General features: G+C 39.7%; 1 protein-coding gene across 50 annotated transcripts in view; it reads left to right on the top strand.

Annotated features, from left to right (window-relative positions):
* Ank2 (ankyrin 2) overlaps positions 1 to 12,938 on the top strand; it is a 521,939-nt gene that overhangs the window by 408,931 nt on the left and 100,070 nt on the right. For 47 of the 50 annotated variants that reach the window (XM_075981403.1, XM_075981421.1, XM_075981391.1 and 44 more), the window contains 3 exons: positions 4,314 to 4,511; positions 7,075 to 7,173; positions 7,333 to 7,431. In XM_075981403.1, coding sequence (XP_075837518.1) covers positions 4,314 to 4,511; positions 7,075 to 7,173; positions 7,333 to 7,431 — 396 coding nt within the window. The remainder of the gene's footprint in view (positions 1 to 4,313; positions 4,512 to 7,074; positions 7,174 to 7,332; positions 7,432 to 12,938) is intronic. The other 3 variants (XM_075981404.1, XM_075981416.1, XM_075981398.1) reach the window with 1 other exon arrangement.

The raw sequence follows: 12,938 nt of genomic DNA on the forward strand, positions 1-12,938 counted from the left end.
GTAGCATCATGCCCTCCCTCTCTCCCCACTACAGCTCTCAGTTTTGAGTCACCCAGGCTTCCTCCTCAAAGCAACTTCTCCTCATTCTTTGAAAGCTGTAGCTCTCAGTAAGATGAATCCTCACTATAATCCATGCCGAATTCTCAGTGTCCTAAAGGCCTCTATCGTCCTCATCTCTAACCTCACATTATCCACCCACCCTCCTAGGCCTCAGCTCACTCTGAGTCTCCAACCCCAGGCAGTTGAGCCTTTTGCACTGTCTCTATCCTCCCCCTGGTCCTTTACCTCTGAACAACGAAGTTCACTTTCTACCACTCCCTTGAACAACTCCCTGTGGCCTCTGGTGACTAAATCCATGTCACATTCCTGTACCTGAGTGTGGCAACAGTGATGTAGTCCCTACAGACTGTGGTCACTAACCTTAGCTTAACCCAGTGACACATTACACTGCAATTTCCATAGTGATTCACCTCGCTCCCTGCTACCTAACTAAGCCACATTTTGTTCTTTAAATTGCTTAGACATATTTTTTTTCTTCATGTAACCGTGAGAAAAACTGAAACAAGCTGGACATGATGGGAAGCAAACAATGTCCACAAACTCCCACTTTCCCAGCTCTCTGGGCCCATGAATCAGAGCCCGTGGAATCTGTGTTCCTTCCTATTTCTGTCACCTGGCACCTCTTCCCATTCCTCCTCTCTCCAAACGCTTCCCTCATTTGCCTTCTAGGACATCATTTTTTTTTTTTTTTTGGATTCCTTCTGTATCGCAGGCATCTGTTTCCCAGTCTCCGTGACGATTTCCTCTCTATCCCCCCAGCTCTCTGGCTGTTAGTAATCCTGGGTTAGAGGTCCCAGTCTGTCTTTGTTCTCTCTCTCTCTCTCTCTCTCTCTCTCTCTCTCTCTCTCTCTCTCTCTCTCTCTCTCTCCATACACACTTCCTCTGACATGTCCTGAAGTTTATCTTTAAACAGTTCCTGCGCTTTGCTGACACACATGCGGATATTTCTAGAATTCTGTGATGGTATTTTGCCCACCCCTAAATATAGTTCTTTTTGAGTCTTGTACCTTCCTTCATGGGCATCTCGTTCTTTCAATTGCTCCAATCCTTCATATCATGCAGGACTCTGTTTCTCTCTCTCCGTTCTTTGCCTCTTCCTTCTATATTCATCATTAAACCAGAAGCTGTCGAAGAGCTGCATTGCCACACGTGTCCCACTTGGATGGTGGAAGAGGTCCCTAACTGTTTTCTGTTCGTTTTTTCTGCAACCCAGCTGTTCTGAACACATTACCCAAGGCAAATCCTGTGTCCCAGTCCTTCCAACCATGCCAGACCTCTCTCACAAAGTCTCTTATCCCTTTGAACTCCTCTCCTTATTTGCCCTCCCAATCCACTTACCTTAAGACACAGCCCCTTCCTTCCTGTCTGTGGAGGTCTTTCACGTGTGTTCCCATCCTGGAGTGCTTGCCTTTTGTGTTTCCTCTGTTCTATAGTTTTATAGGACTCTTTCTTCAGATCATCAGGTATAGTGTCTGGGATGGCATCTGTTGTCTCTTAGAGGTTGTATAATATGACTCCTTATGGCTTTCATAGTCTCTGCTGAAAAGTCAGGTGTCATCATAATGAGTCTGACTTTATACATGACTTAGTCTTTCTCCCATGAAGCTTTTAATGTCCTTTCTTTGTTCTGAACATTTAGTGCCTTGATTATTATGGGTCCTGGGTAGTTTCTGGTTTAGTCCTGTCTGTTTGGTGTTCCATATGCTTCTCATATCATGATCACTATATCTTTCTTTAGACTGGAGAAATTTTTTTCTATAGTCTTCTTTGACCTGGGTTTCTTCTTATTCCTCTATACCTATTATTTATAGGTTTGATCTTTTCATGGTGTCCCAGATATCCTGAATGTTTTGTACCTGGACTTTTTAGATTTAACATCTTCTTGGACTGAGCTATCCATTTCTCTGACCGTATCTTAAAAATCTGGAATTCTCATTTCCATAGCTTGTAATCTCTGGTGGGGCTTACCTCTGAGGTTTTTGTTCTGTATCTAATGTTTTGATTTTCAGTTTTATTTTAGTTTGGATTTTCTCTAGTGATTCTATTTCTCTTATTTCTTGAAATGTTTTTATTATTTCATTCAACTGTTTGTGCTTTCATAGTCTTCATTAAGCCATTTATTTATATACTCTTTAAGTTCTTTGAATATATTCATAATTGTTGTTTTGAAGTCCTTGTCTTGTGCTTCAGCTAAATCACAATTGGGGTGAAGAGAACTATTGTTATAAGGTTTCTGGCTTCTGGAGGAGGTGTATTGTCTTGGCTGCTCATGCTTGTGTTTTTGTGCTGGGATCCAGGCATCTGGTGTAATGGTGTAAGTTGTTTTCTGGTGTAGATATCTGTCCTTGTGGTTTTTGGGTAGATGTTTTGTTCATTGCTATTGCCTCCTCTGGATCTGAAGCAAGTGTAGTGGCTGTGGGGTCCTTGGTGAAGATTGTTTCTGCAGGTCAGTGACCGGCACAAAGGAGTGGAGGGGCTAGGAAGAAAGGCCGAGAGGGACAACAGGGAAATGCTAGAAGGACCTGGGTCTATGGACCAAGAGACAGAGTCCCCAGGGAGCAGAAGTAGGGTCGGAGGAGAGCTTCTGCAGGCAGGATGCTGCAGGACTATGAGTAATTTTGGAGAGTCCTGTAATGGAAGAAGGGAAAGATAGTGAAAATCAACTGTTTCTCAGCCCAGTGTAGGTACTGGTGGTCCAAGGCAGAAAGTGTTTCTGAGGGTGGTAGCTAACACAAAGAAATGGAGATGTGTTGAAATGGGAAGGTTGAAATGGAGGGTTGAAAATAACTGGGGGACCCTAGGTTAGACAAAGACTGAAAAGTTGTCTAATTTCAGACATAATATTCAAGTAGATTAATAACCTTCAAGCAGCAACAATGGATGACAGAAATTCAGATGATCACTACTCCAGTTTATCTGTACTTAGCCATTTTCTTTCCCTGAAGTGTGTACTTTCTTACCTACCTGCTCCTCTTTTCAAAGTCCATTTAATGTATTTCTAAATATCAAAACAATGATTCCTAATGCCGTTCATTTCAGGAACAAATAACATAATTTCCAGTTCCCTTGAACTCTTCCACCCATAAACAACCACAGTTAGGATTTTTATATGTTTAGTTGTAGCTATTTCTCATTCTCGAAGTCATCTTTCTTATTGAGAATATTGAACTGTGAGCCTTTTCTATCATTTTTTTTGTAAACATGATTTCTACTTCTTTGAATTGATAACATGATTACCAAAATAGTTATTTGATCAACAAACTAGATTTGATGGTTCCTGCATGGTTATTAAGCGCTAGCAATAGTATGGTCTCTTGAATGGATAATGTTCTAATTATTTTCTAAACATTGTGTGAGTTCTTCTTTCTGACATTTATTTGCCTACTTAAAAAAATGGGGTGGAGGGAGAAATTGGGGATTGGGCAAGATGGCTCAGCAGGTTAAAAAGTGCTTGTCAAGCAAGTCTTCAAGAGCCCATGTAAAGGCGGAAGGAGACAACCACAAAATAGAACTTCACAAAATAGGAAGTTGTTTTGACTTACACTGATTATGAAGAATAGCTTGCCCTATCCTTTAAGTTTTACTCTTGATTGCCTTCCCAGTAAAGGTGAAGACTGTTTGAGTCTATATTAATATTGCAAATCTAGACTGTCCTCAAGGTTGAGAGCCCTGAGGTCATTGATACATGATCTTCAGTGGCTTCATGCTCTTCCAACACCTACCTGCCTCTTCATTTATACTTTAATGTAATTCTTGTATTATTATTGGGGAAAAAAAGCATCTCAGAATTTTTCTAAAGCCTAAATCTAAGGTACGGTGAATTTTTTCCTATTTTCTTGCCCAGTGCATTCACTTTTCCCTTCTTTATCCAAGTACTCCTCCGTTTATACAGAAAGGGAAATGCAGGCAGAGAGATAATTTAATGTAGACTGCTTTTTATAGTATAAAATGCAAATGATTTATGTATGAACCATCATTCCTATGTATCTAATACTGTTCTTATAATTTGTAAAATCAAGCTGAATTGACACATACTGTGAAAAGCATGTAATGTCTTTTGCTAAAGATTATTATGGTTATAAACTTAAATACACTCTTACCTAACATAGTCTACTCTACATTTGGATATTAAGGAAGAGTTATTTGTCCTGCCTCCAACTGTGTTGAGGATCAAGACTGACTTTGAAAGGGTCCTAAACACCAAAGGAATGCAAACAGAACATGGATTTGGTTTTTTCTCTTTTGATGTGCAGAATGGGCTGTCTCCACTTCACATGGCTGCACAGGGGGACCACGTGGAATGTGTGAAGCACCTGCTACAGCACAAGGCGCCTGTAGATGATGTCACCCTGGATTACCTGACGGCCCTTCATGTTGCTGCCCATTGTGGTCACTACCGTGTCACCAAACTCCTTCTGGACAAGAGAGCCAACCCGAATGCGAGAGCCCTGGTAAACCTGGCCCAATCCACATTCACCAAATATAGCTTGAGAAAGCAAAATCACATTAATTGGCCAATGTCAGCTACACCAATGTGTGGTTATAGATCCACAGTTAATAACTGCCAAGCTTGTCACTCCCTGAGAGCTGACAGCCTACTTTATGCTTTCATAGTTTCCTAAGTGGTCATGAACATGAGCAGATTTAGGAGAACACCAGATTGTTATTTCTGAAACCCACAAGTTGCAAATGGTATAAAACTCTGGGATGATAAATGTTTTAAAATAGAAGTTAGATGATAAAAAATAAGAAATGTCAGAGTGTGCTGGTGCTTTCCTTTAATCTCAGCACTCAGGAGATAGGGGGAGGCTGATCTCTGAGTTCAAGGCCAGCCTGGTCTACAGAACTAGTTCCAAGACACCCAGGGCTACACAGGAAACCCCCATCATGAGGGAGAAAGAAAGAAAGAAAGAAAGAAAGAAAGAAAGAAAGAAAGAAAGAAAGAAAGAAAGAAAGAAAAGGTCCTTTCTAGGTGCCTCTAAATACTAGATAGATTTAGGATACAGGTATGAAGAGTTTGATCTTGATGAATCTCTTAAGGAAAATGAAGATTTTAAAATGGCGAATATATTTGACTCTATGAGGAGGTCTAAGACAGAAGCTGGTGAGAGTCCCTTGGACATTTTCTTTATGGACGGACTACTCAACCATGGGCTGGGTGATGCTTGGTGTATTACTGCTTTGCAAAGCATTGTAAAGAAAGCATTCCAGGACCTGCTCAAGAGATCCTGTAGGAAGCCATTCCCACAGCAGCTTTGTGTCTCCCACAGTGTAATAATATGGAACAAATCTTTCTTGCTTCACTTATAGCTAACTAATTAGTACGTTAGGCAGGCACTAATTTATGTCGTTCATTTCCTAATTCTCACTCTAAGCACACTGTTTTGCTTTCCTATATGTTCACATGATTTATGCCAACTAAAATTCCTTTCAAATAGTTTTGAGAGTCTGTTGTTAAAATGACTAAATATTGGGCTAGGATAGGAGCTGGATTTGTAGAATACTTGCCTAGCATGTATGGAATGGAAGGCTTCATCCCCAGCACCACGAAAATGAGGCATGGTGGGGCATGCTTATTATCTTAGAATTCGGGAGCTGTAGGTAGGAGATCAGAGGTTCAAGGTCATCCTTGGCTACATCATAAGTTTGAGGCCAGTCTGGGATAAATGAGATCATCCTTTCTCAAAAGTCAATCAATCATGTGATCACTAAGCGAAATAATCGATCTATTAGATTATTAAAAATTGAGCATATTGATTTATTTGAAAAATTTCAGTGGAATTCACCGATTACTAATTACTTATCAAGTGATTATACTTTCAAGGTCATGTTTAAATACATAAAGACCTTACATTTTCTCACAAGAAGTTGAAAACACTTTTTAACTAGATAGTGATGAAAGAGCTTAGAAACTACAACAGGCAATCAGTTGCATGTATCTTAATGCCGCATGTCCATTTGGCTACTGATCTCTGGCTCATGACATAGTTTATAAACAGGGAACATGACTCAACACATTCTGCTCATCACTCCACTGTGAAGAACACAAAGTCACCACTTAAGTGAGACCATATGTTCAGCTGAGAACTGGTAACATAGAACTCCAAATGACACTCAGTCCCCCAGGACATTTAAAACTGTTAACTGGCAAGACAGGTGTCATTCTGTAAAAGAGCAACTGTTCAAATACAAAGACAAAAGGTATAATACGTAACAATTTAGCCCGGAACTAGGTAACTGTTGATGCGATTTTTCCAGTTTCTGAAACTGGTAGCCTAGTTTACAAAACTTCTCCTGCCTTTCAGAGGCATCGCTGAACTTTAACTTCGGGTGTCGTCTGACAGCCGTTCTCGAAATTCACCGTATCATTCTTGAAAATACTCTGTGATGTAATGATTTCCACATAAAATAAAATATATCTGGGAACTTAATTGTTTCTTTATAAAATTGAATGCATCTGATTGGTATAATATGAAACTTAACTTCTCTTCATAAATATTGTCAGCATAAAAATTTCAGCTAATTTGAAACTCTCCCCGAGGAAAAAATAGCAAAGTTGAAACACTTTTATAAAGATGTCATATTGTTAGTTTTTTGAAAATAGATGACAATTCTTATGCCCTGAGAAACTGGACCTCCACTTTTGAAATATTCTTCTACTCCCTCCATCTTTTCTCACTCACCTGACCAGTCCAGACAGCCTAAAACACCTTAGGCCACCTAAAGCATATTTGCCCTCTATTTTTTTTCTCCTGTGAAAAGTAGGCTCACATACTTCCCTCTGCTTTTGTCTGTCTCCACTGTCTGCACTCAAAATGACAGAAGCAAAATTCAGCTTATTCTGCCCCCCCCCCCACACCACCACTTCTCTTCCCAAATTTCCACTTCAATACGGTTTGAAGAGACGGAGACATTATGTGACGATCCAACATTATTGGCTGTGCTGTGCCAGCATGGAGTTGCGTGAGAATTGTTTCTGCATGTTTTCAACTAACTCGATTGTCTTTTGCACAGAATGGTTTTACTCCACTGCACATTGCCTGCAAGAAAAACCGCATCAAAGTCATGGAACTGCTGGTGAAATATGGGGCTTCAATCCAAGCTATAACAGAGGTAGAAAAGTGTTCCAGCTTCTCACCAAACATTCCTTCTCTTACACCTTCCTCTTCCTCTCACCCATCCTCTGTCCTCTTCACTCGTCTTATTGATCTGAAGAAGCCCCCCAAAGCCCACCGTGCAGAGGAGTAAAGCTACTGTTGCTTTGTTTCGCAGTCTGGCCTCACACCAATACATGTGGCTGCCTTCATGGGCCACTTGAACATTGTCCTCCTTCTGCTGCAGAACGGAGCCTCTCCAGATGTCACTAACATTGTGAGTATGGCTTGGGTCAGAATAACCACAGGGAGAAAGGATGAGGTATTCAGAGTGGGTGTCTGTGTGGGCCTGTATGTGTGTGTCATCAGAGCTCAGAGAAGGGCCTCTGGAACAACATTTTGTAACCTAACATTTGGAACTTTCCTAAATGCAGAATCCAAGTGTCAGAAAATAAATGGAAGCTGGGTTTGACATGGCTTAGGTTTCCTGGTGCAGATGAAGTAAACATTCATCTAATGCATACAGGAGAACAGAGTATGTTTTTAAAACTCCCCTGAGGCTGAGTGTGGTTGAACGCACATCTGCAGTCTCTGGCCGTCAGGAAGCTGAGGCAGGAGTCTTGTGAGTCTGAGGCAGCCTTAACAGTGTGCTTCAAACAAACCCACATCTCTGAAAACAAATGAAGGATGGCTTGCAAAAAAGTCTTCAGGGTTCACCCTAGCTTGCTTGAATGCATTGTATTTCAGGTAATTTCCACTAGGTAAGCTCCATAATCAGTCTTGGCAAAGACTAATCAGACAGAGGCTCCAGGGAGGATAATTGCTCTTCGTATCAGAGTATCCTCTATTCTACATGACAGTTGCCATTTCCTAGTGAGTTTCAGCTTCCATCTTACTCATACGTGCAGTGAAGGTTTCTCACACCTGAAGCGGTATCAACAATATTGTGAAATGAACGCTAGTTTCTGGGCACCTTGCCACTAAGTACTGGGTGTTCCAGAATTCTGTCCGGCCTAAAGTAGGATTTTTCACGGGATATGTGTATTTCTCTTGCTGTCTTGAATCACCCTTTAAACTATCTCTGGTCACTTTTTCATCGCAATTAACCTTGATACAAAATTTCCCCAAGGAAGGAGAACCCACCGTGTGTTTTTATTCAGATAATAGACACTCCAAGACTGCAGGAGGATTCAGATTTTAAAAAGCACATGAAACAGAATAATTCTCCCCACACGAACATCAGCAGTCACTACTAAAGTTAACCTATTGCAGCTGTTGGTTGCAGCGTGTGCTCATTTGGGGCTGGCTCTCCCCTTGTGTGCTGGGAAAGAGAATACCTGGGTTCTCTCTTACCACACTCTTCCCACGTTCTCATTTCTCGGTTCTTTATGCAGTTTTTGAAGGCTCTGGTGCTGGAACAGAGTCCATGGGAGAACCCAATTCATTTGATATACTCTTTATATTACTCAAGAGTGAGAACGTAAAACCATTAAAGAACTTCAGGTCTGTATTTATATGTTTCCTTAATTATAACATATTGGCCTTATAAAAATATAACATTACATGGCAATTTTTAACCGCCAAGTACAAGAGTCATTTCCTAATGTGCCAACTTGAGTTGAATAGTTGTTGAATGCTTAAAGAACTCATGGGGCCAGAGAGACGGCTCAGTCAGTGAGTGCTTGCCATGTAAGTATGAGAGTCTAAGCTCCATCCATGTCACTCCACATAAAAGTCCTGTGTGTTTCTGCAGTCCCAGAGCTCACTATGGAGACAGATAGGACTCCTGAGGCTTTTGACCAGATAGTCTAGCAATTGATGGGCTTCAAGTTTGCTGGGAGACTCTGTCTCAAAAAAATAAGTGAAGAGCAATTGAGGAAGTCATCCGAATCCCTGGCACACGCACATGTGCGCGCACACATCCACAGAGAGAGAAAAAGAAAAAAAATATCTTTTTGCTTCTTATTAATCTTTTATTTTCAAAAGCTCTTATCAAAAGTTTACAGAGACAGATCAGTGGTGAGAATTATTTTACTCAATATCAAATTCTCCCTTTTTATAATTACATTACATGGATTTGTCATTTCCTAAAAAATAAAAATTTTGTAATTTTCATTTCATTTTCTCTTTAAAAAATAATTGAACCTGAACCGCCTTGCACACAGCACAGTAACTTTCAAGAAAAGCACTCCTGTGTGGCCACCCACTCTTGCTATTTTGTTTTTATTTTTTCCCCCGGTATTTTTCCGCTTTCCTTGCTTGCATTTCAAAACCTCCAGGAATGGCAGAAGCAATAGTGATATGTTAGAATATATCATCATATCACCGCAATGATGTCTGCAATTATATTAAGCAGAGAGCATGGATGAAATTTTTTCTTTCTTTCTTTCTTTTTTGGTTTTCCAAGACAGGGTTTCCTCTGTGTTGCCCTGGCTGTCCGGGAACTCACTCTCTAGACCAGTCTGGTCTTGAACTTAGGAATCTGCTTGTTTCTGCCACCTGAGTGCAGGGATTAAAGGTGTGCTCCACCACTGCCCAGCTGAAGTTTCTTTTAGTAGACAGTTTTGAAAATTCTTCACAAAATAATCCACAACCAACCATTTAAGTGACCAATTCTGAATAATTTGTCGATTACTGTACTGTCGTGTGGTCTCCTCAGGGACACGAAAGTAAGACTGCCCTCAGATTTCCAGTGTTCCCAACCTTTAGTCTTTGGAAGAATCTTGGATTTGGCAATGACGCGTGAATCTTTAGCTCCCACAAGACAGTTGTCCTAAATTTCTTCACTGGTTTCTTCTGTTTGTCCTTTATATTGTTTCTCTTCTGCTCCCTCCAACAAACACTTGGGACACACCAGTCAATCCCCACCCCCTTCTCTACAGGATCCCTGGATTTTTTTGTTTGTTTGTTTGTTTGTTCATTTTGTTTTTAAAAGCTATATCCTTCTGATAGGAGACAGTGTAGAGTTACTGGTCAGAATACAAAACTCTTTGTTCAATTTTCATTCCAGATAAACACTGGATTCCTTTGCGTGTGAGTAGATGTCATGCAACTGTTGAAACATGATAAAATAATTACTCGATTGTCTGGAATTAAAATTGAAATGAACACTTGAACTTTTTATTTGCTAAGTCTGGCAACCCTACATCAGACGGAATGTCACTTTCTCTAGCAGTGTGGTGCCTGTGAACTTGTGTGTTCTCCAGATATTAGGACGTTGCTACTGGACCCAGAACTTTGCGATTTGATTACGGAGCTGTGTGGACACAGACTGCCTGCTTGCTGTGACAGTGTCAGTCCTGTCCTGACCCCAGTGCACCCACCCTTGGCACCTCTGTGTGTTGCTGACATTGTGTTGCATCCAGAATGCAATTCTGTCTTTTGTGCTTTGATGCTTTCCAACTACATGCAACCAAAGCGGGAGTCAATGTAGCTGTCTGCTGAGCCAGTTCAGAGCTGCGGAACAGGGGCATGACTCTCGGTGCTCGCTTTGAACGTGAACATGTGCATTCTCCTGCCAGTTTCATTCTGCCTGAAAATCCACACTAAGTCTAAGATGCACCAAGAACTCAGACATTTGCAGACACATTTTTTTTCCTGACAAATTCCCTTCCCATACAATTTATATGTGGACTTTAACTGGTAACCTGTGCTCTATAAAACTCCCCGACATATTCACTGGCAGCCACGAGAGTAGAACAGCAAGCACTTGGGGGCTCTGGAGAGTACAACGTGGGTCAGTAAGGATTTCCATCTCCTTAGAACCAATTAGAAGATTTATGCTTAATTTCCCACTTTATATTATTATTATTTACAAATCTCTAAAGTTAAGTTGTTTAAATAGGATATCAGACTATCCCTAACAATTAGGAAACAGAAGGTCCCAAGTAAGGTAATATGCAATATTTGCTGAGTTTCTTTTTCTTATCCTTCTGCACAAACATTAGGAATTTAAATTTAAAGAGGTAATCACAAGTTTATAGTAAATGTCAGTTACTCCAGAGTCCTTAAATGAGACTTAAAGGAGACAATCTTTATGAAGTAGGGTGACCCATTTTGAGTATATAGTCAACTGCTTCTGTACTAGGAAGCTCAGGCTTATATCAAGCGCATATATGTATATGTATATATATATATATATATATATATATATATATATATATATATATATATTCATCACTTCAAATGTGTAGAAGTCAGAGGATAACTTAATATAGGTATAAAAATAAAGGTTTTTAAAATAATAAAGCTAGCATTAGAAATATTTTTATATTTTGAAAACATAATAATAAAATATAGCTTAAAAATAAACATGTAAATTGAACGAACTCCTAAGGGCATCTTTGACTTAATTTCTAAAAAGAATCATCTTGCCTGTATTTCTACAAAATTACTGAAATAGCAAATCTTCATCAGACCTAAAAATGAAATTTTGAGTTTTTTTTGTAATTATAAATTCTCTAATTATAAGATATAAGTTATATAATTATAATATGTGTGGATTACAGAAGAACAAAGGATAATACCATGGTTGCCTAAGGAAGAAAATTCTCACTCTGTACCTGGAGAATTACAGACAAGCTTGACTAATGTCATTTTATAAAACAAGTTTCATATACATTTGCTTTAAAAGTCAAAATTTTGCATCAGAAAATAAGGCCTACAGAAGACAAGTTAACTGTCAGTGAGAAGAGAATTTTCATGTCAACTTCTAGGTCAATGTTTTCCAATCACATCACTTAACACAAGTTTCTCATATCCCCCAAAGCAAAGGACATCATGGTGCGAAAAGGGGGCCGTGAGCGATGAACCCCCACCAATTTCACGCTATATCTTTTAAATTTAAGAGTGTTTTCCGAAAATTCATAGGATTTTTTTTTTTCAGAAATATCCCATCCCAACATAGGCAAGTTTGAAGTCGATTTAGTTCCTGTGGGGTGTGTTCCTCTGCTTGGTTATTTATCGTTGGCTTACCCTCTAGAACAGTTGTGCTGCGTCCACCTGACTTATTCTAATATCGTGGTCTAACTATGAGATTATTTGAATGACAAGATCCCTGCCCCCTTCCATAATAACAGGTCCTCCTATGAGAATAATCCCTTGTCTCTAACCACTTTCTTCATCTTCTCCTGAGGAGTATGTCAGACCTTGCTATGGCATAGACAGCCGAGGACTGACATGATGCCCATGCAGCAAATGAAAACTGTTAACAGCTGCTTCCCTTACCTCTTGGTAACCTACTGCATCACCATTTATAATCAAATACAACCATCCAAATAAGCAGGGTACCTCCTGGAAAAATTAGTTTTCTCCTATGAGTAGTTGTGGTCTAATTTCAGAACAAAAAGACAAATCAGGCATGAAATTTTGTTCAGAAGGAAGGTTTGCAAGTTGAAAGGAAATTATTTATGCATGGTATAAGTGATATGATTTATTTTTGCAATGTATTGACTTGACCTTTGACATCTGGAGTTTCTCATTGAATGGGATGGATGAAAAATTTTAGGTTTGTAGGATGAAAGATCACACCTTCACCTAACCCCATGTAAGTTACACAAGACTGGTCCTGAAGTTAAACCATAGGGCATCCTGGATGTTTGGGTAAGTTCACTGGTTTGCCATTGATGGAAAACATTTATAAACGTTTATTCTTCTAAAGATAGAGAAGATGCAATTCTATGTTTTTCTAAACAGAATAATTATGCCTCCTCATAGATCATTTATACACGTGGATGTCTTGCTGAATTTCACCAAAAAGGACATCTTTATTCTTTGCTATCAAGA

This window comes from Microtus pennsylvanicus, chromosome 7 (assembly GCF_037038515.1).
Source record: "Microtus pennsylvanicus isolate mMicPen1 chromosome 7, mMicPen1.hap1, whole genome shotgun sequence".
In the NCBI taxonomy this organism is placed as follows: domain Eukaryota; kingdom Metazoa; phylum Chordata; class Mammalia; order Rodentia; family Cricetidae; genus Microtus; species Microtus pennsylvanicus.